This window comes from Leiobunum rupestre, chromosome 6 (genome assembly GCF_980474605.1).
Source record: "Leiobunum rupestre chromosome 6, qqLeiRupe1.1.hap1, whole genome shotgun sequence".
Taxonomy (NCBI): Eukaryota; Metazoa; Arthropoda; class Arachnida; order Opiliones; family Sclerosomatidae; genus Leiobunum; species Leiobunum rupestre.
Window position 1 is genome coordinate 34,744,298 of NC_143389.1, and position 24,354 is coordinate 34,768,651.

The 24,354-nt window shown below is 36.5% G+C and overlaps 1 protein-coding gene across 3 annotated transcripts in view; it reads right to left on the reverse strand.

The window, feature by feature from the left end:
• Positions 1-2,188: 2,188 nt before the first annotated feature.
• Positions 2,189-24,354, reverse strand: part of LOC149940717 (platelet-activating factor acetylhydrolase-like) — a 333,976-nt gene continuing 311,810 nt past the window's right edge. Inside the window, exons 1-9 of one of the 3 annotated variants that reach the window (XM_090177924.1) lie at positions 22,169-22,253; positions 9,821-9,998; positions 4,966-5,080; positions 4,732-4,903; positions 3,329-3,557; positions 3,065-3,270; positions 2,822-2,998; positions 2,591-2,739; positions 2,189-2,496 (exon numbers count right to left, since the gene is read on the reverse strand). In XM_090177924.1, coding sequence (XP_090034050.1) covers positions 2,381-2,496; positions 2,591-2,739; positions 2,822-2,998; positions 3,065-3,270; positions 3,329-3,557; positions 4,732-4,903; positions 4,966-5,080; positions 9,821-9,985 — 1,329 coding nt within the window. In that variant the 5' untranslated portion in view covers positions 9,986-9,998; positions 22,169-22,253 and the 3' untranslated portion in view covers positions 2,189-2,380. Of the gene's footprint in view, positions 2,497-2,590; positions 2,740-2,821; positions 2,999-3,064; positions 3,271-3,328; positions 3,558-4,731; positions 4,904-4,965; positions 5,081-9,820; positions 9,999-14,845; positions 15,031-22,168; positions 22,254-24,354 lie in introns of those variants that run through there. The other 2 variants (XM_090177923.1, XM_090177925.1) reach the window with 2 other exon arrangements.

The following is a 24,354-nucleotide window of genomic DNA, read 5'->3' on the forward strand; positions in this document are numbered from 1 at the left end:
ATCGTGTGCTTCAAGCCGTAGGTTTTATATAACCAATGAGATACCGGGTTGATTTAATTCTTTTAGAAGGAAAGAGTTCTGTGATGGGAGAAACGCTAAATATAGTCTCAAAATAGTCATTATCTCTAAGTATTCATAATTGTAGTCTTGTCGCCACCAAAAATTTATACTAAGCATTTTCGTCTGTTATTTTGATTAATAGAGTAATATTATACTGATAATGGAACGTACGTAATGTGGAATTAAAAAGTTCAAACTCTGTACGCGGATGTTTTAGCTTCCACAAAGCTTTTCTATACCTTATTTTAAAACTCTCTGTGGAAATTTTTTGAAATGAATCCTAGTTTTAGGAAGAAATAAGTTTTCCAAAGCAGGATGTTTTTTGAAAAACGTCGGTCTTTAGCCAAACCTCAGATTTGGACAATGATTCATCGTTATATTTTCGAGTATCTTTGTTTGAACGCGACAAATAATCAGACAGAAAGTTTACCTTTGAAGATTGATGTTGGTTGTCACAAACGGGAAAATATGAAGTAGGAATTGACAAAATGATGTTTATTATTTGCAAAGCGTTTTCGTGGTAATCGACTTTTTTACACGCAAATAATCCCGGTGGGAATTACGTGTATTAAAATCGTGTGTGGTGTAACCGCTATATTGAACGTAATTCGTCAACCGTTAGAGTTAAAATGGTAAATGATACATGATCGATGTATAGGGTCCGATCGATATGATTGCAGCGATATCCTTCTCTCAACGAGCGAATTGCGCGTACTTGAATGTCAGTGACAACTGGTTTTATAATTTATTACGTTTGGAACCCTTTGATATTTTTCGATATTGGATGATGCATGTTCTGAGAACTGTTTGTACTTATTATTGTCCAATAAATTTTATAATTATATTTTTAGATGAAACATTACCTACATTACGAAAAAAAATTATTGCTGACTTCCATAGTATAGGCTATTGTTATAGTCTTACAAGTACCATTTGGAAAAACCTATAAGTCTGACGTATTTCCTCGTTATTTAAACCATTGATTTTACAAAAGGTGTTTGCAGATTGCGTGATCTCTTGGACATTTTTAAGTATGACCTTCGTTTTTGGGGCTTATTTTCTTGGCTTCGTATTGGCTAATTTACATCGATTCGGAGTGATTTGGATATAAAATATGATGGCGTACGCTTTTCTAATTGGAACAGGCCAGTAGCGCCGATCCCATGTGGGCGGCGGTGCCGAAGCCCCCATTGGGAAAAATCCATGGCGGCTTTGTCCCCATTGGCAAAACCGCCGATGTTAAAGGCCGTTTACTTTTAAGCATCCGTAGCAAGAAAGTGTTTCCAGCAGCCTCATTCCAAGTTTATTAGTGAGCTTCGGCCCCTATTGGGAAAAAAGCGATCGGCGCCACTGGAACAGGCTCTAAGTCCAACGGTTCTCGAGAGATTTTGGATGACCTTGAGGACATGTTTCAAGGTGATTGAGTTTTGCATCATCTATGCGAACTGAAAATATCAAATTCCTAGCAAAAATAGCTTTTCAAATATTAGCCCTGGATTTTTTTTGTGGACTACTACTCCTTTTCTGCTTTGGTTATTAATTTAATTTCTCAATTATCACGATCCAGTTCTACTTAGGAAGGGCAAGGGCGAAAAGCCTAAAATTTATACGTACGTGAACTAGATATAAAACGCTTGAGTGGGTTTAGTAAATGAACCACTGGCGGGATGGCACTCCAGCTTCACTATCATTGACCGAAACCAGCCGGCCATTTTAACAGTCCAATATACTCTTCGAAGAAGCACACGGATGTTGCCGATCAACGTTATAAGCACCAGAGAGAGAGAGAGAGAGAGAGTACGCATGTGGTTAGAACTGCGACGTTTATTTGGCTTATATTCTTAGCAACCGAAACCAAAATGGAAAACTATCCAGATTTTAAATTAAAATAGTTTATTGCAAAACGATTGTCATTAAAATTTACTACATTAATTTGGATTTTATTTTAATCCTAATAATTAATTAAATTAACAATTGGTTAGATAAAAAGCCGAACTTATATGAGTATATAAACGCTAATATGTCTTCATCGACAAATAACGTGCAAATTCGGTTTGTTTAATTAACAAAACAGCCGCCGGTTGTATCACAAATACGTTTCTCTTCGTTGTAAAAATTATCCAATGAGTATGAAGGTAATATAAAATATATTGGTTAATGAGTATGCTATATTATAGATACAAGTTCGTTACATTTTCCTAATGGCGCGACAGAGTTTGATCAAATAGCCCAGGCCAGCTTGTTTCAGAAAATTCTTTCCAGACGTCCACAAAGTCGTTGGAGAGATCTTCCTTACTGCCGCTAATTGGCCTTGGCCCCTTCATAAGTACTCGAAAGTTGTCTTCAGTGGCGTTCGCAACTTCGGCTTGATTCCCGTGATTACTCTCTTTTCTTGACTCTTCAAGTATTCTTCCCATTCGCTGTCCGGCTTCGCGCCTGAAAGGAAAAAAAAAAGACTTCATTTTATTTAACCGATCGCGCCAGGGCCGTGCAAAGACCTTTTAAGCCCCGACTAGCAAAATGTACTTACCTAAATGCTTCGCCAGAAAATCCAACATAAAACGAGTGGTGGTGTCCATCGCGGTGAACCGGTCAACCCGCGAAAATCCCGTCAGAAATTTGTACTCGAGCCATCCACAGACGAATGCCATATCACATTGGTCGAGATGTACGCTGCCTCTGGAAAGTATTAAAAATTTATCAGTTATTTTGTTTTGCTACGGGTTTTTGACGAACTAGGACGTAAAACTCTTTTTCGTACTTGATGGTAACCACTTTTCTTTCAGCTTCCGCTACTTCTAATTTGCTTAGAAGTCTCAAGTTGCGTTTCGTTTGGAACTTTTCCATGTTAACGAATAGTATCGGTTGGGTGACCATCGCTAAAACGTCGTCATCCTTCATCAATGGCAACATCCAGGTATCCAAACATAATCCTAATCTGTTTGAAGAAAGCGTTTAGTCTTTAATTCGAGTGTAATTTAGGCGGTTGAGAAGGATATCTTACTTGAACCTAAGATCGATGGACAATGCGTGAATGACAGTGGCTCCGCCGAAGGAATGTCCCCCGATACTGACTTTAGACATGTCCATAGTGTCCTTAAAACGGTCTCCCTTAAAAAATGGATCGAGCACATTCTCAAATTTGTGGCCGTTGTTCAGGGACTCTAGAAGGTCCAGGGCCCTGACGCATTCTTCAGTTCGTTGTCGAAGCTACAAGTAATTGACGTTGTAAAATCCGACTGATTTCGTAACATTGGTTGCAACTTACTTGTTGTCGTCGCGCGGGATACTCTCTTCGAGACAAGGAACGATTGTCGTAGTTCAGCCATTCTCTGGTCGGATTTGGATGGTTCGGAATTCGGTTTTCGTCGGCTTCCGTCCAAGTGTCCGGGTAATGATAGCCGTCGTCCGTTTGGGCATCGTCGTTTTCGATTTTGTACTCATTTTCTTCAGCTTGCTCTTTCTTCAAGATAAAAGTGTGGCAAGCGCTCTCGTCTCTGCAAAATTCATAAACTCATTGAACATTTTGAGAGTAGCATCAGAAAGGTATAAGATATCTCGTAGAGAGAAGTATTCGTTTCTCTAGATTGGCTGCCTTCCTCCCACAGCGTTTTAGAAATACACTTCTGAAGTAATATAGTGCGGGACACTGTAGTTCACATAGTGACTTACTAAAACTACTAAAACGGAAAATATAAGTAAATATCTCCACGAAGTTACATTTCTACGTTTTACATCGTCGACGTAATTCCGGCAGTAAATGTAAATACGATTTGCTTATTTTAAATTGCCTCGATCTTGCGGAGGTACGCATTTTAATTTAGCGGTTTAGAATGATACTTCTCTCGTAGCAAACATATTGTTTACTTCTGGTAGTATTAAGAACCCATAGAAGTAACTGAAAATATTAAATACTAGCACCATGAAGTTATACTTCTCAAACTCTGGGAATTTACTGACGCCCTCTAGTGCCTAGTCGTAGAAAATCAAATCGAAATATTATAATTTATTAATATTGATATTATTTATTATTATTATTATCATCATCATCATCGTTTTAAAAATTAATTAAATTATGTCAGAGAATTTAATAAAACAATTATCTTTTGAAAAAAAAAACCCACTTGAATTGTCCAGATTTCACTACACAGATATTTAGGGCTTTTCCGCCATTACCTTACAGTCTACGGGGAGGGTGATGAAAAAACCGGTTTTGGGGGGATGAAATTTCAGCGGTAGAGCGCTGGCTCGTCGGTTGCCTGTACGATAATGGCGGCGCCTAGTAAACGTTTCTAAAAAGAGTGTATAAGATCGTGGCATCAGGGAACGATGCTATGTTACGTCTATGCGTTCTTAGTATTATTAATATATAGTTAAATCCTAATTTTCACATATTAAGTAAGTGTATTATGTTATTTGGTATATTTAAAACCAACTATACTTATGAGCAGGAATCCATATCTCTACTTGGAATGCTTATCCAGCCGTATCTAGTAAGGTTTTTACCCCGCCTACGAGATAAATATGCCCTTTGCGCGCGCTCCCCTCCCACGTAGTTGTTTGTTAAGTTAACATAGTTACGTCAAAAAAAGCGTCAGCTACATCGAGACGAAAATCTGCCGCGATAAGCATTTACAAGTAGAGGTATGGATTCCTGTTACGAATACTAACCTGTGTTCAACTGCCGCAACGATATAGCCTTGAGAAGCCAGTTCGAGACAGATGGTGGTGTAAGTAGTTCTACAGCTCGCAACTCCGTGCGAAAAGACAACAACAGGCATTTGGTCGCCATTGAGTCTTTGCAGCGGTTGCGCGTCCCAAATGGCCGGTATATACACGTCTCCTAAACACAAGCGGATTAAGTGATATTATTCCTCGTCATTTAACTAATTACGCGTAACTTACCAATTATGTATCGGAAGCTAAGTCGGAAAAGTTGCTTAGGAACTTTAAGAAAATTTGCATAGCCATTCAGATAGTTTTCATGCGGTAACCACGTGGGCCACTGTAGCTGTTTTTCCTGTAATAAATCAAAGGTTACGGTTTATCAGAACTAAATAATATATATCTTACGAGGCAGAGACGCGTTTATTTAGTACAGTCAAAGGTAGGCCCTACGGGTGTCTGGACTCGGAACCCCCCTTGTCTACGCCACTGAGCCCTTCAAGCCACGCGAGCCAACAGCCATGTCATTTTAGTGTCGTTTGCAACACCTCGATACCTAACACGAAATGCGACAATGTTAAGTTTGCAACCCCCCCCCCCTTGAGTGGGCAAAATGGGGACCCCTAAAATCGTTGGCCCTAGTGCGCCCCGGGAGAAGGGTACAACTAGGCCTATAACATGGAACTTGTACCTTCGTCAGATGGAGGCCGATTCCGACCTCTAATATTTACCGAGTCTATTACTTCGCTTAAACAGGGTTCATACATGTAACTAATGGCAACCAGATTTCCCTGATATTTCACGGTTTTCCCAGGGATATTTCCCTGATTTTTTTATCTGCAAGATAGCCACAATTAAAATTAAAACTAAGATTTACAGTGTAACTCATTTCAGGTAAATTGGTTGTAAAGGTGTAGTTAAGTCAGATATTAGTAAAGGTAAATACACTTTTTTAAGAAAACTTTTGGAAATAAATTTGTACTCATTAGGGAAAACTCTCTGAACTCTCATATTTCCCCGATTTTTACAAAAAATTGTGTATTTGCTTGACATTTCTGTCGACAATCAAATTCCCTGATATTTCCAGTCGGAAAATTACATATACCTTTTTTCCGAAAACTTTTACGTGTTTTTCCGAAAAAAGAAATATGTTTTTCGTTCCATGATTAACCTAATATTGTTCGCAAATTTAAATTTCGCGACATTTATGCGAATCAAAAAAGAAAACTTTAAACCTCTTAGACTAGTCTAGAATAAAAACTCGTAAAAACCCTTAAAAATTGTTATACGATTCAATTTTTTAATTTTCCTTCTTGCGGAAACTTTCCGCATTTAATTTATTAAAGATGTAAAGTGTGAAAATTTACCTATAGATAAACCATATTTTCTCAATGAAATAGTATTAAAAAATCAATATATGACGATCTTCGCCCCACACTATCAATTGTTTCTTCTTAAACGTTTTTATTATTAAATATTTATGGTCTAGATTCTAGACCATAAATATTTAATAATAAATCTTATTTCGTCAATGACAACACCGAGTATTCTAGACTCTAGAAAGAAGGAAGTGTCATACTTATGATGATTGCGTTACTTATGATATGATTAAATTACATTGTTTTTAGACAATATATAAATTTGCAATCTGTTAAAGTCAACTTTTCAGAAAATATATTTGTAAGGATGTTTTGTAGGCTCCAGTTGATTTTTACAAAATACGTTTCAGTAAAAAAATAGTGATTTTCTTAAAAGTATTTAATTGTAAAAAATATGGTTTGTAAATCAGGAAATAAGTAAAATTTAGCACTCATTTTTGCGAGGGGTCGGACATTTGTGTGTACGGGATTTTGGAAATTCAGGATTTTTTATTGTGGATTTGTTAAACAAAGTCTATGGAAGCGAAATTCTTGGATTTTGTATTTGTGGATTTTTTTCCAAAATTTGTACGGGATTTGGCCAAATGTCAGACCCCTCGCATTTTTGAGCCGTGAGTTTATATCCAGAAAATTGTAACCATTGAAATCTTTATCGAGGCTGCGAAGGTACAAGTTTCATTTCTATGGCGAGGTGGATACTTCTCTTGTAACATATCTTATATACTTCTGGTAATGGTTACACAAACAATCCTCTCACTTTCCACGTTATGTAATTTTGGACACAGTGGCGTAGCTTGATATTCGTTAAGGTGGATCAGGCTATGCAAGGAGTAACCAGGATTTGAACTATGCCCCCGCCTTGTTCACCTGAAGGTCACAAACGTTTTGCACTTCCCACCTTGAACCATTTCGGGTTTTCAACCCCCAAGCACCACCCTTAAATACGCTTTCCAGGCTATGTGAAAGTACAGAGTGGAGTCTTCCTATCATTTCTATAAGGCAGTATTGTCGTGACGTCATCATCACTATAGTAGAAGCCTAGTGATTCCCCTTAACTTCCAACCTTCGAGCCATGGCCGCCATCTTATCTAAAGGTCTCTTAAATACCACCTGTATAGTCAAAAATACGCCCAATGGGCTTGGACTCTGAAACCCCTATCATAACAGAATATATAATATAAATAGGAGTGTAAAATTAGTTTTAGAATTTAAATTATATTTTATTTTATCAATACGTAAACTATGCACTTGATATATCTAAGACGCACACTAGATGGCACCAGCCTCTCTGTAGATTGCCCCCAAGGCGTTTTCTGGTTTCATCGAGTAGGTATGCGCTCTTGGATTAATAATAATCGGTAATTAACCCAAGGCCGCGTATTACTTGGTCTTAAAGGCATTCAAGTTAATTTAGTTGAATGTTAACGAAATGCCATTGAATGTTAGCATTCTTTTATCGATTATCATAATGCGTTAAAGAATACCATGTAATTTAAAATGCATCATAATTAATATTGAACCTACTTCTACTAAAACCTTGAAAAACGATATTTTTTAATAAACCGTTGTTCTTCCTTATTAACATAATAATTTCTTTTGAAATAGCTTGAGCTTTCTTTCGCGTAAGAAAATTACTTAAAATTTGTCCAAGATTTGACGTTTGAGTTGGAAATCATTCTTACAAATTGGCCAAATAATACGAGGAAATAGCGAGGAAAATACAGAACAACCGAATGTATATCCTCCTCCGGGGATAAAATTATCCTCCTTCCTTCGTCCCCTCTTTTACCCCCCGAATCGTAGGAATGATCAGAAGCCCCAGGAAATCCGAGGAGTTCTTTTCCAAGTTCAAGGCCACACGCCGGAGATAAAAACAACCTGTTTTGGTTTCGCTTCGAATGAATTGTCACGTGCTACCTTTTCGCGGGTCGCGATGGCCAGGGACCACTTACTAAGTTAAATTGGGTCAGGGGAGAGCCCAGATTGAACCATGGGCCAAATAATTATTTTGAACACACTTGGCAAAATAAAGACGACACTCCAAACGGACATTTTATTAATTGCGCCTACAGAGTTAAAAGTAACTTAATGGGCTACTTTATTAAAATGTTTCTTTTTTTTCCTTAGTGTAAACGTAATTTAATGATTTATTCTTTTGATTAGATTATATTTGAGGGGGTCTAAGTCCTATTATAGACAACCGTTCGAAGATAAAAAATATATTTTTTTATCTATTTGGTTACCATTTGAAATGATAGAATTTTTGAATTATAACTCTCGAAATACGTTGAACAGGCCAAACAAATTCAAACTTGCGGATATCGAAAATAATTAAATTGTCATTTATCAGATAAATGAGCGTTCTCAGTTGTTTGACAAGCCGTCGTCGGGAACGACACTATGACAAAGCGAAACCAGAAGTAGGCTTGTCGGTAATTCACCCCATCGTTTTTTATACACTAGTATCATCAAACATTACGTAATAATATTTGAACAGGCCTCATGTCTAAAAAACAAGGGAATGTAACGTGCAAGGCGTTCTTTAAGGAAGACCCCGACGATTTTAATTATGAACGGGGCAACAAACCACTGAGCAAAATCAAATATTGACACCATTTGGGAGACGAAAGAAATACAAAATGTGATATTCCCTTTAAGAATAGGGTGGCATCCAGAAATGAATAAGAAACAACAAATTGAATGTCATTTCGTTCATTGTGGATGCGCCACTGGAAGCAACTCGGCTACACTAGCCCCGTACCGTCAAAATCTTCAAAGTCCATCTTGAAATATCGCGAGATTTAGCTGGGAATAATTAATTATTGAGAAACAATGCAAAGATGAACCTTGAGTGTTAATTCGGACTTGATTTACAATTGTTTTTATGAAAACAATATAGTCATCCGGATTAGGAATCTGGCGTTGGCTAAATGGCTTGACGATACGGTTCAGAGTTTTCGTGAACTTTGAACGCGTCCTAAATAAATACTTTAAAATAATAAAGTTAACAGAATGATTCGAGTACGTCTAAAGCATAAACCATGAAACCACTTCAAATTCGGACCTTAACTACTGAAACCCGCGTCAAAATTTAGACCTAAGTTACTGAAACCTAGTCAAATTTCGGACCTTTATTACTGAAACTTAGTTAAATTTCGGACCTTTATTACTGAAACCTAGTTAAATTTCGGACCTTGGTTACTGAAACCTAGTCAAATTTCGGACCTTGGTTACTGAAACCTAGTCAAATTTCGGACCTTGGTTACTGAAACCTAGTCAAATTTCGGACCTTGGTTACTGAAACCTAGTCAAATTTCGGACCTTGGTTACTGAAACCTAGTCAAATTTCGGACCTTGGTTACTGAAACCTAGTCAAATTTCGGACCTTGGTTACTGAAACCTAGTCAAATTTCGGACCTTGGTTACTGAAACCTAGTCAAATTTCGGACCTTGGTTACTGAAACCTAGTCAAATTTCGGACCTTGGTTACTGAAACCTAGTCAAATTTCGGGCCTTGGTTACTGAAACCTAGTCAAATTTCGGATCTTGATTACTGAAACCTAGTCAAATTTCGAACCTTGATTACTGAAACCTAGTCAAATTTCGGACCTTAAAATCATTTATGAAACTATATCAAAATCATGCGTTCAACTATATTTCACTCTGTAGGTCTATTTTTAAAAAAACAAATGCATAAAAAATAAATGTCTACTCACCAAAGTGTTAGCGTCCTTAGTGCATGGATAGAATAGTCTCATAAAGGAGCCTTCCCTGGAATAACCAGTCATAATGTCAACGCAGCCAACAGAGTAGGGTCCCGTCGGCAACGGGATATGTTTCCTTCCTCCATGTTTTAATTTCTTCATATCTTTGTCCCGCATCTTTTTTCTTAATCTAGTATATCGGTAAACGTCGTTATTTTGAACTACACCAGCGTAGTTTCAGGCGCGCGCTAGGCTTCCTTTTGAATTATTTTCGGCCCGACGCTACGCCGGCCTATCTCGCGTTATATTTCCGACAGCTAAAACGCGGCCCGAGTGCCGAGCATCAAGTGATGCGGGAACTTTGGCAATGGAAAAGACACCACTGGATCCTGCCGATTTTTTCCCTCTCCACTCTTATCTCGAGATCTCCGTTTCTTTCACGTTCCCCACTTTTGGATTTCCCTCCCTCTGTTGTCAGCAACTACGCCACGTTTGTCAGAGGGGGGCTGATATGTCCCGCCGAAGTTTTTTACTTTTGTCCCCTGAAAAATCCCAGCAACCCCCGCGGTACTTTTCGGACCCCCAAGTGCGCTAAAGAGGAAACTGAATTTTTACGTTTGGGGACATACTGTCCCGGTCCTATTGTCCAGGTAGGGTTTTCCTTGGAAGCACGGATGACGGGTGGGAAATCGCTTTGTCTCCCAGTGTTTTTTCGTTTCTAAAAAGGCTTAGAAAGGGCTGTTTCAGTACAATCACAAATACCAAGAATTAATTTAGGTACAAAGAATATGGAAACACAGATAAACCTATTCTAGTATACTTTGAAGCGAAAGTTACATTTTTCCTTTTTGTAATGATCGTCATCTATGATTACGTTTTGTTATTAAACAGCAATTACGGTACCAAGTATGCTAAGATGGAGAATTAAGTAAAACAATCGTCGTACTTTGGCAGAATATGCCTTCGAGGAGGTTACAAAATTAAGATTAAGAAATGCGAAGATGGTACTCCCATATTTTTGATTACCATAAACCATTCTTGGAAATACGTGTATTGAGAAGGTTGGGGGGGGGGGGGGGGTTAGTCCCCTGGCGATAAGAAATAGATTGAAACGGTCAAAATTTAGTATTTTTTTGCATTTGGAAATTTGAATTGATAATTGATATTTTACTAAGTGTCAAGGACCATAGTTTAATATTTGTGTTATTAATAGTGTTCGGAATTGTTTATTCATTATCCACAAATTTTCCGATTTATTTAAAAAAAGTTGGTAAAAAGTACATCATTTTAACTTATTTAATTATGTTTTTTACGCAACCAAGCATTTATTTGAATAAAAGTGGTATTTATTTAAATAATTGTTTGTTTTATTTAAATAATAGGCTTATTCACTTTCGATTATTTAAACATTTTACAATTTTTATTCAACTATTGGTTATTTAAATAAATATTATTTAAATATCGCCGAGCTTATTTTATTCATGGATAAAAATTTCATAAATTTTAATTTTCAATCGAGCATGTTAGAAGGACATTGAAATGGATTGAATTTGTCACACTGGTACAAAACCGCATTCAGATTAATGGAATGCGATTTTAAAGTAATTTGTTTCAAGGTGTCTGTTTTCCTCTTCTCATTTTTCTTAATAGCGTCTTTTATTTTTCACGTACCTCTTTTTCCCTTTAATGTTTATCCTCTACCATTATATCTGAAAACGTTTTATACGGGAACTTCTTCGATAACACTCGCAAGCCGAGACTAGCCGTTCCGGTTCGTAAACGTCGCGTATTTAACCCGTCTAATTATCTTTCGGTTTGGTAGGAATTCTAAATTACCGGAATCCGTTTTAATTGACGCACACACTGCCCCAAGGTTAAAGTCAAGGTTTCATCGCGTCATTTTGACTTACAGATACGATTAATAAATATGAGCTATAAAATTACCGCAACGGATACATTACCATTATTTAGTTCGCGATATTAAAATTACAATTTTAAATATACGTTTTATGTAGTTGTAACTTCGACTAATTTTGGCCTCCTCGAAGACGTCACCCAAAGTATTGTTATTCCAATTTGGGTTCGAAGGCGTTTGGGTTTTTCGTCGCTTACACGCGTAAGAATCAGAATCCGCGACCGTGAAGTCAAAAACCTCCAATTGTCCTTGCGCTCAGGCATAAAAGCTTCTGTTATTTGCTTTTACCATGTCGTCTTATTTAATATTCGACAATGTTTAATGCGCTCTATTAAGTGAGCGTCAATATCATGTGATATCTCATTTCTAGATCTGGAGAAGGGTGGATAACGCCCGGATCAAATTCTTACTCAAATAAGAATAAATATAAATTGGGCATCTTACTTTAAATATAAATTCGGCCGCCTTACTTTAAATATAAATTCGGCCGCCTTACTTTAAATATAAATTCGGCCGCCTTACTTTAAATATAAATTCGGCCGCCTTACTTTAAATATAAATTCGGCCGCCTTACTTTAAATATAAATTCGGCCGCCTTACTTTAAATATAAATTCGGCCGCCTTACTTTAAATATAAATTCGGCCGCCTTACTTTAAATATAAATTCGGCCGCCTTACTTCAAATATAAATTCGGCCGCCTTACTTCAAATATAAATTCGGCCGCCTTACTTCAAATATAAATTCGGCCGCCTTACTTCAAATATAAATTCGGCCGCCTTACTTTAAATATAAATTCGGCCGCCTTACTTTAAATATAAATTCGGCCGCCTTACTTTAAAGACCGAGACCAGAGCGAATTTCCACCCCTCTTATCCTGTACTTAATTTTTGGACCTAGTGACAACTGATTGACAGCTCTGACAGCTTGAGTGAACGCCTGGACAATTCCAGGTATTGTAGCTTACCCCTTTTTTTGATGCTCATTGTATATATTCTATTCAAAAACCGTCCAAGCCGTCGGTCAAGCTGTCGACGCTGTCACTCAATTTTGTGGGGGTCTAAATTCGCGCACGATAAAATGGAATCTGTGGTCTCGGCCTTTAAATACAAATTGGCCACCGAATTTCACATTTCAGACACCAGGTTTAAAAGGAGCTAGAAGCGATTCGCGATAATTACTTTAAAAACCAATCGTAGTACGTTTTAGCTGACAATTTTTTTTATTTAGTTGAAGTTATATTCCCTTTAAATAGACATAGTAATCTGACATATCAAATAGGGTTTCAACATTGATCGCGTGGCTTAGCAGACAAATTGTCGATTTAGTACATACTTCCTTTAAAACTGTCGATAGAAAGGTGATTTTACGTAGAATCAGAAGTATATTATATTTTTCTTACGAGATAAGTATCCATCTCAATCATAAAAATGAAAAATATCTTCGCAGGCCCGAGACAGATTCCGCACGTGCGAATTACCCCGCCTACCAATGTCAAAAGTTAAAAGGTACACTGCCTGAGGATGCTTACTTATAGTCTTAGTTGATAATTTATAATAACGGTCTAAAAAGACAACGAGCAGCTAAAGGAAATATTTTGGCATTCACCATTTTTCGGTGTGGAGAATCAGTGCTGCCAGCCAAAAAAAAAGATAGCAGTGTTGTGATATTGAAATTATTATCGTTTTCCTTCGAACTATTTTCAAACCATATTTCGCCGACCTAATAGTTTTGGAAAATGGCAATACGATGTATTTCGCTCCGCAATATTTTGAGAATCAACCAAATAACTGAATACATCTATGGTAAGTAAAATATCATTTACTTATGGTAGAATTGAAATACTTTGCTCCTACCCACCTTAATCCTGGAATTATATTTTAATACTTTTATAACCTTGCAACGCATGACGCGATAACGGAATATATTCTTTATCAGTGTGACGTAGTACCAGAAGTTTATAATTAACCCCTTTACAGGGAAGTATCTAGCTCTGTATTTAGTTTATATTAATTAATTATTTAATTAACGGACCAATGGACTGACTAACCCCAGAGTAAGAGTTTTTGTTGACCTTGAAAAGCAAATCCTCTCATCATCTGCTATAGAGTAATATCGGCGTGACGTATGTCGACGTCACCCATGCTTTTACCTATAGATAAAAAACTGCCCTCAAAATGGCGGCCATAGCCCAAAGCTACAGAGCGATACTACTCTATAGTCTGCAGTATTCGGGAATAGTTACTTTTAAAAATGTTTTAAATTCAATCTTTATTACGACACTCTGCAAGTACATTTTAATTATTCCACTGGAGTTATGAATATAAAATGGATAAGGCTACTTTTCTGTCGATTCGAATGTGCAAAGTTCGCGAGTTATAACTCGTCGAAAAGATGTCACTAGGAACGTGGTACGTACTTCCGCTCGAAGGGGCATAATATGAACTTCTGGTAGAACTAAACCCGTCATTGTTCGATGTGAAATTCCATTTACAGGTGTAAGAGTACGTGCCTGTGACGTTTAACGGGATCGAGCCTTGGATCGAGGTACACTCTTTCGATTATTTGGAAATCGAGTTTCATCCGTTCTAAGCCGCGTAATTAACTCACTCGTGATTAGAGAGATGATTAATGGACAATTATGAAATATAAGACTAGCAACTTCTCCATCAATTCACTTCTAAAGTGGTATTGTGAGGTAATTAGATCAAAGGATACGGTCCTAAAAATGTGGGGCGATAACGAGGGATGTACCAATCGACTTCTGTATGGAGAACTTTAAGACTTCTTGGTTAGGTCGTACGACTACTTGGCGCAAATGTTCAGCTACTTTTAATAAATTGAAGGAACTACCAGATAATTTTATAGTAATCCCGCGTATGGGTGGGGGGTAATTAATTGTATACATTAATTACACAATTTTAATATCTTATGGCTTAAAATTCCCCGAAAAACAAATGATCTTATCAACAAAAATTCGGAATTTTACATAGTCGTTTTACAATGCTTGATTTTAATAATATTTAATTTGTTTAGAATTGCTCAGCAAAACAAACGGTAATTTACGCTTTGGAATGGATTATGGGCAATAAATGTATATTTTGAAGAAAGCCAAGATTGTTACCTGTCCGTTGCCAAGAAAATCATCATTATCGGTTAAACGGGTGATGCCCAAATTACTGTCACACTAGCCTACCTATCACTGCTATAAATGTGGGAAACACTGTTTCTTATTCAGAAAAAACTGAAAAAAAAAACCATGGTACGTGAAAACCAATAGGAAGAACTAATAAACATCGTTTCGGTTGCGAAATTTTATATTTACAATGACTTTAATTTTTAAATTGTTTCTCTTTTCGTTGGAAATTTATTCCGATATCGGATTAGTTTTGGATCTATGCCAACCCTTATTCGCTTAGTTAGAGAGATTAAGCCAGCGCTACGAAACTCGTGGGGAAACGTGAAAGGTAAACAGTCTGCGCGCAATAAAGCTGCATCAACACCCGCAGCTTCGAGACGTTCCCCCTACGCGTTGTAGAGCTCGGGTTAACCGGCGTATTATGGCTCAGTTTCGAAATACACTTTTTAATCCAAATAAAAAACATTTTTTAAACAACTGCGCAATCTTATTCGAAAGTAAGCGAACGCATTAGACGTAAGTTAATGGTAATTTTAAGCTATTGGGCTAGCGTTACGTCATTTCGGACGAGGTTAAAATATACCTTGAGCTGTTTTTGTAATATCATATTGGTATGCCTGAGGTTTTTTCACAAATCCAATTTCGTTAACCAACGTCCCTTTCAATAAAAATGAGAACGTGTGTTTTTTTTTCTTAAAATATATTTAAATTCGAAATTTTATTTTTAAATTCGAAATTTTATTTTTAAATTTAAAATTTTATTTTTAAATTCGAAATTTTATTTTTAAATTCGAAATTTTATTTTTAAATTTAAAATTTTATTTTTAAATTCGAAATTTTATTTTTAAATTTAAAATTTTATTTTTAAATTTAAAATTTTATTTTTAAATTTAAAATTTTATTTTTAAATTTAAAATTTTATTTTTAAATTTAAAATTTTATTTTTAAATTTAAAATTTTATTTTTAAATTCAAAATTTTATTTTTAAATTCAAAATTTTATTTTTAAATTCAAAATTTTATTTTTAAATTCAAAATTTTATTTTTAAATTCAAAATTTTATTTTTAAATTCAAAATTTTATTTTTAAATTCAAAATTTTATTTTTAAATTCAAAATTTTATTTTTAAATTCAAAATTTTATTTTTAAATTCAAAATTTTATTTTTAAATTCAAAATTTTATTTTTAAATTCAAAATTTTATTTTTAAATTCAAAATTTTATTTTTAAATTCAAAATTTTATTTTTAAATTCAAAATTTTATTTTTAAATTCAAAATTTTATTTTTAAATTCAAAATTTTATTTTTAAATTCAAAATTTTATTTTTAAATTCAAAATTTTATTTTTAAATTCAAAATTTTATTTTTAAATTCAAAATTTTATTTTTAAATTCAAAATTTTATTTTTAAATTCAAAATTTTATTTTTAAATTCAAAATTTTATTTTTAAATTCAAAATTTTATTTTTAAATTCAAAATTTTATTTTTAAATTGAAAATTTTAAATTTTAAATTTTATTTTAGTCTACGTATCCTATTGCGAAGTATATTTTTGCGCAATATAGAAACATCTAAAACTATTAAACGTTTACTTGGCCTCGAATTCAAGATATTTCTTTAGATTAACTTTAATCAATACTTTTTAAATCAAACGAATATCGAGCTACTTGCCATTAGGCTTAAGAAAAACACGGTTTAAGGCCTTATGAGGGTTAAGGAAAATGTTTTCGAGCCGTCCAAGAATATACCGACATTATATATGTATAGCACGTCTTAGAATAACTTAAAACACTTTTTTTGTAAGAAATAATTTAATCTTTTGAAGGTTGCCAACGTAACTGACAAATATATCATTAAAGGGAGTGTTATCTCCTTCAAAGGCGAGTGTTCAAAGGTTAGCTTGTATTCCCGTACGTTTAGAGGTTTTATGGACCCTTTAAAACAAACTATATACCTTTATTGTTTTTAACGATCACATCGGCGAGCCGGTTTTCCCGCGATAAATTAAAAAATTAAATAGTTGTAAATTAATTTTTAATTTACATACTAAGCGCGAAGGAAATTTAAAACAGTATAAACATTATAAGAATTTAAACCCCAATTTGAAATATTTGTTTTCTACTTTTTATAATTTAGATTTGCCAATTAAATTGAAAGATTCGAAGGCCAAGAATTTCCGAGAAAATAATCTTTTGGGCCATTGCGAAACCCCAGTACTCCGGTATTTACTACGGTTGTATTTATTCAGTTATCCGTTGGAAGTATCAGCCTCACAAGTACTCGCTATAAAAACGCGCCAAAAGAGTTACGAATTTTCCTTAATAACAAGAATGTATTTATACTTTTACGGGAATGACTAAACAAGAATATATTTATACTTTTACGGGAATGACTAAACAAGAACGACTACGTTGAGATAGCCCCCCCCCCCCCCGTCTTGAGAGGGGTAAGGATAAACGTCATCATTCGCGTCGTCGGTTTGAGACAACCATTGCGGTAACGGGACAATTTGATTGACATTTGAGGGGTGGAGCCTACTTGCAGACCGTGTCAGGCGGATTGGAAGAATCGCTGAAAAGCGTCCCAACATATTCATTCACCCCAAAATTCGTAAAAAATGCTTGCCACACTACGAGTTCACCCTTAGTAATAAATAAATACATTCGTGTTCAGATCTTGTCACTTGTAAATAATATCTAACTGTTTCGCTTCTTCGAATGAACGTCAACACCCACGCTTTAGTCGAATAGCTTTATCATTTTACATTTCACCTTTGTGTAAATCAGTAAATTTATCCGCCCCTTTTTGGAAAATTTGTTTGGCTAATGGTTTTAGAGGAAAGGTCGCGCATGGATGTAGAAAGTAATGGATATGGCACTCCGAGAAAAACGTGTAAACAGAATTCGCGATGTTCACTCGCGCCATCTAGTAACGATGTTTGTCGTTAAAACGAAAGTGAGGCGCTACGTCACATCCTTTTTTGGGAGGAAATTACGCGCCGGGTATTTCGCGCATGCTCGCGCGCAGTTTTTATTTCTTCCCATGATAACTAGTTGAATTTTGACGTCTTAATTACTTAAATTCTGTTTAATAAATCAATTTCTGCGAGTGAAATAACACGAATTACACGACAAACTTTCTAAAAAAATAACCGAAGACAATTTCAAAAACAGGAAATTCGTTTCGTAAAAAAGCGCCTCACTTCCGCCGTGAATAGTAGACGACAATATCCGAGATCATGATCTACTGAAAATGCCTTACAGAAGGCACGTGTGCAAGATCCATTACTTTCTACATCCATGGGTCGGGTCACTAGGCTATGTACGTAACATGTAAGTGTACCATAGAAAATATAGACGAGGAAAAGCATCTCTAAACATTTCTATCTCGGGGTCATTTAGGCCTTTTAATTTCCTTGGAAATGCTACGGCACATCAACCGCAAAATAGAAAACTATACCAAAGAATTTAGACCCCATGAATGGAAACTGCAGCTCTATCTAGTATAATTTACTTGTCCCTAGCCTCCAAAGGCAAACCTAGGTTGACGGGCTTATTTCCGGTTCTATTGATTCGCCTAGCCGGAAGCTCTCCCGTCAACTTGAGAGGTGAGACATTAACGGTTTTTCTTTCGATTCCTGGGGTCTATATTCTTTGACTATACTCAGCTGCGGGTTAAGAAAGGCTAAATATCTATGACATTTGGCGGAGAGATACTAGAACTAAATTCCGGTAAATCAGCGGCGGGAATTTCCAATAGGTGTTTTCATAAAATCGAGCTATGTTGTTTCCCCCCCCCCCGACAAAAATTGTCTCCTCAGTCTTTGATGGGAGTTCAGTTCAGTACGTTCCCGTTCTAAAACCATCGGCGCAAACTCGCATGAATGTACGTCAATAAGCTGGCAAACATGTTTCCCGAAAAATCAATAAAAACCAAAGACTACAGCCGGTTACATGTCCCTTCCTAGAGTATAGCACCTCCTAGGCTGTTCTTTGATGGGGATTTTATGTAAACACCTATGTCGGCTATTTTCTGTTGAATTCCTAAAGGTTCCTACGCGTGTTATATTAATCCATTTTAGAAATGTCTATTACGTAAATTTCAAAGGCTTAGGTGATTTTTAAGTCCAATATGCGACTGATGATTATGAACGATACAAAAATCTTCGTTAAATTTGCATATTTAATTAAAACCAATGTTATTTACAATGATTCGTCCTACTAGTTTCGAAGTGCTGATGATGAAGTGCCAAGCACTTCAAAACTGTAGGCATTTAGACATTTTTTTATCTTTCATAATCGTAAATTTCAAAGTAATCAATAAATGTTTAATGCAGATTATTAATTTTAAGCTTCATTATAGTATTTTTAGTATTTTCCTCATAAACAATTATCAAATCGCACCTTCATGTACGTCAACGTGGTAATATCTACATTACCTGTTCTATATTTACCCAGGACTCACCCAACGGAATTATTTTAGGTATGCCTCACTTGTAGTACTAAAAAAATTATTACAACTGTTTTTAAATCTTATCTATGTTAATTAATTAATTATCACTGAAATATAACGCAATAGACGGTATTTTCTCAAATTATACAGGGTGTCAGCCACAAATTTACAGGTGTGTTCTTTGGGTAACAAAGAGTAAAAAAGGTCCGGAGACACGTTGTACTAAATAGAACCGTATCCGAGTAATTGGCCGTCAAAACTCGACCTCCAAAACGTCGAAAAACGGCAAATGTGCAGTTTCTATTATTCCTTGGACCTAATTGTTTCCTTTCACTAAGCATTGGTTTCATATCTTTGGCGATAAAAAAACAAAACTAGTATCAAAAGTGCGTTATGAAAATGAAAGAAGTAAGCTACGTGTAGAAATACGTTTTAAGAATAAGTGACTACGCCTATTAAAAAAGGAATTATTGAATTTCGTTTTCTTATTCTTCTAATGCCATAAAAAAGTGCCAGTTTTGTGAGGCGTTTTGGAACGTATCTGGTTCATCTCCGTGTTTTTCCCCCGAACGCTAGTACACCATAGTCTTCGGTCGCGAATTTGAAACACGCCTCGAATCTTCTAACGGGTGTAAGAGTGATTTGCGTGTGCCTCAGGTGATCATTTTGTACATTTTTGTAATTCAGTTAAATTTGTACTTATGATATTTTAAGAAAAAAACGAAATTCAATAAGTAACTTTCTTTCAATTGAAGTGGTCACTATGAAACACCTTGTTATTGTTATTTTCCACACGTAGAATACTTCTTTCAATAAATAACGAATTTTTGATACTTGTGATCGTTTTCTCATCTTTTTCGATAAAACCATATGCTTTGTAAAAGGAAACAATTGGGTCCAAGGAATAATAGAAACTGCACATTCGCGCTTTTTCGACGTTTTGGAGGCCGATTTTTGACGGCCAATTACTCGGATACGGTTCAATTTAGGAAAGCGTTTCTTAAGACATTTTTCCCTCCTTGTTACCCAAAGAACACGCATGTAAATTTGTGGAAGACTTCTCTGAAACACCCTGTATAACGTGCGCGGGTATACTTAGAAATTCAACCGTAAAAGACAAAATTTGAGATTCCCGCCGACGATTTAACGGAAATGTACTAGATATAATATTTTGCCTTTCTTAACCTGCAACCTAGGAGCAACAAAGTGAACAAACACAGCACCCCGCACAAGGAGAACGCAACCCGTCAAATGTCGTGCGTAACCTTGTGTACATTTTTCATTGGTTATACGCTTGAGCGTCTGCTGACCGTCGGAAGGGGAAAATTCTGAAATTGTCTTCTCCCCCGCCCGTAAAACGGTCAGCGTAAAGGCTCGTCCATTGAAATTTGTGCACAACACTGCGTTAGCGTGTTTATAGGCTAGCTGCGTTCTCCTTGTGTTTTTTGCTCCTAGCTGCAACTGAGCATAACTAGTCCTACAACAGGTTGAACTTTCGCAGCCTGGGTAGTCGTTGTTGCGGTTAACCAAAGATAAAATATAGAGCTCCGTATTCTAGATTCGATTAACAAAGCGGTTATCCACTTCCGACATGTGACCTCCGAAAAATCGTACTCCGTCAGCTGCTGTAGGGCGCTATCTATAGTTGGTTACCATGGTCACTGTGGAAATGGGTAAACGCTAGCGACCTTTTTAAGGCCATTAATTCAGGTGGCCGGGTTACAAAGCGTGGGAGGGTGGTGGAAAGCCCATTATGCCAATAGAGTCAACAGCTCCCTACACTCGCTATTACCGAGAACTGGGTGGAAAACCGCTTTAACTTGTGGGGAGATAACTTAGCGCAGAAGGAGTAGTTCCGAGTATTAACCCAGTGCAACAAGCGGGGATCGAACCCGACGCCAGGCCACGATTTTTATATTATTTTTTTGAAGACCAAAGGTTGGTGGTTCGATTCCGCATCGAGGCAGTGAAGTTTCTCCCGTTTGACGCTGATCAAAAAGCTATTCAACTGAATTAAGCCTCGTCTATTGAAACGTTGAAGCAAAACTTCGCATACTTCAAAGTTCGTCTGCTTTTAAATCACAAAACTTAAACATAGATGGCGATCGGCCGTGTGTGAAAGAGTGTCTGGAAAATCAAAAGTAGACGAACTTTCGCCGTAAAATACGCGAAGACGGGATTAGATTCTCTGCCTTCCCATATTCGCGGTACTTAAAAAGGACTTTCAAGGGAGGTGTGAGGGGTCAGAAATCGATTTAAAAAACGTCACTGAAACGTCATCAGAGTGGTACTTGAAATTGCGACGAACGGCGACCGAATGACATATTTTAAATGGACTTCGAAGGTTCGAATGGGCCTGCGAAAGTCTATGAGTATGAAAAAATTCAATTTAGTAAATTTGTTCTTAAAAATAGGGCCTAAAAAGGTCTTAGTGCCCAGGGTCTATGAAGGTCTTGAAACAGCACTGTTTACGATAGGGGAGTGGTTAGAACTTTCACCTCGCAGCTTAAGGAGCCGGGTTTGTTCCCAGCTTGTGGAACTGGGTGAAACTTGGAACAACTTAACTTGGCGTGGCATGAAGGGCATGCCACCACCCTCCTACGAATTGTAACCCGGCCACCTGAATTAAAGGCTTCAAAAGTCGCTTGATGACTTGGGCCTTAGTTGGTCACTTGGTGCCTTGGGTATTAGCCTAGCTGATTATTATTATTATTATTATAACACTTAGAAAATAATGAAATGCCAATATCCAACTAAATTAAGTTATACGGAACAATAGCTATTGAAACATAACATTTCTAGTTGTATTATAGGCTTGTCTTAGAAGTTTAATTAGTGAAAGAAGGTAATTAGGCCTACTTGATTGCTACGCGCAGGTTTACGCGAGCTTACGTAGTGTCAGGTAATGCGCACTCGATGGGAAAGAGCGACACTGCAGATAGTCCATTGTGACTGCGTTTCCATTTAGAGCATTTCCTGTTCTGATAACTTCACGTACGCGATATACATGTTTAGATAAAATTATCACGCCATATATGAGATAAAAACAACTGGTAAATAACGTTGGCGTTGAATCATATTTTAGGCTTTGACTAATTTCACTTTTTAGAGTCAAACATGGGCCCCAGAAACAGTAGTATAGTTTACAAATAACCACGCAAAATAATAGGAATGGTCGAACCGGGACTGTTATATCGCGCTAGAGTAAGAAAACTGTCTGTGACTTGAGTTCTCCCGCTCATCGACTCTCTTTGGGAATAGCGTATAATATCCTTGAACTATATTTCCTGTAGATTGTTTTTAAACGCCTCAATACTGCTATAATACTTGCTATAACCACGACGCGGGAAATTGAATCGTAGATATTTAAGTAGGTTGAAAGGGCCCTATCCACTCCCGGAACACACACCCCCCCCCCCTTTCGGCTGCAGCCAGTCTTTTAATTTAAATTCCATGGTCACGGAAGAGACATTTTTGTCCAGATTTCTATTTATCCGTTTTTATGGAATTTATAGCACGTTCAATCTCAGGCCTACCAGCGGGGTAAGTAAAGCGTGTTCGTAAAGTTATTAACGGACACGGTTTTCGCTAGACGTTCTTCAATAGAATCAATAATAAAACCAGAAGCTTATAATAGACAATCTAGGACGAAAAATTGAAAGATGAACCGTCGCAGGTTCGACGCGTAATTTCCCACCAAACCGCGCATCATACCTCGAAATTAACTTTACCGAACCATGTAAAATGTGAAAATAACAGTGCGCATGAATATGTACTAATTAATCAATCATTTCCCCTCTGTAATAGTTTTAGAAACTCGCTATATGGTGAATTTCACCGCGCAAAAACATTCTGAAAAATCAGCGGGAGCCTGGGGAGGTACATGTTTCAAAGATAATAAAATTAGCAGAATAGGAATATGAATATTCCTCGGACAAGAGAAATTTGATACACTTCTGCTAAAACGTATTGAATTCTACAAAATTCGCTTGTAAAAAATATATAAATATTTTCTATAATTTTATAAATTTTTATCGATGGGCCTTGAATTATTTTTACGTTTTCTTTGTTATCCTAAATTAAACTAGGCCTTTACTGTTTTAACGCTTGGTCGGATTCGTGCCATAAATTATACGCATTATCAACCCCTTTTGGTGTTGCTTTTGTTGTAAGAACTCGTCGCCGTGAGTGTGGTCAACAACTCAACTCCGTCAACAAGAGATTTATTACGGGACGTCTAAGGCATCTTGGCCGCTCATTTCCCCTTTTCTCCCGTTGCGCTTTGCTGGAGTTTGTCTCCTTGGCTTTCGACTTGTCATGTTCCGACCTTCTCCTCGCCGAATTTATTTGGCGAATTCCGGAATTGTCACCATTTTTATTAGAAATAGGCCCTAAAAATACCGTACTTGGTGCTGATTTTAGAGTAAGATAACTCAATCCTCGCCATCACAAAACTCCATCAAAAATGACAATAGAAAATAAACAAAATTTACGATTGAAATAAAATTAATTTCTAGTGTAATTAGTTATTTAATTCAGTTTTATGATTTTATGTCGAAACTGCGTAAATTCAGTTTTTATTTTAACTTCGTTTGTAAATTACTATCCCCGGATGTAATATTGATCACATAAGAACTTCGACGGATTGCCCCAAGCAGACAATCATAATGGGTCTGGTAGTTTAATTCTTTGTCAAGTTCTTCAATTTTGATTAAGGTTAATTTAATTTGGCGAAGGTGACGTATTTTTTTACGTAACTTCCATTTGAGTTGGGCCTCGATTTGCCGTTGAGATTCATATCAAATAAATCTAAAAATCGTCTGCTCCGGCTTGTTTTTAACGTAACTAGCGCCCAAGGTTCGTAAATCGTGCATGACTAGCACCAATATCCCTAGCTTCTGTTGCAGCTAGGAGCAACAAACACCATAAGAACGCAGCTAGCCTACACGCTAACGAAGGGTTGTGTACGAATTTTATTGGATGAGCGTCACAAGCCTTTACGCTGAACGTTTTACGGGCGGGGGGGGGGAGACCATTTTAGAATT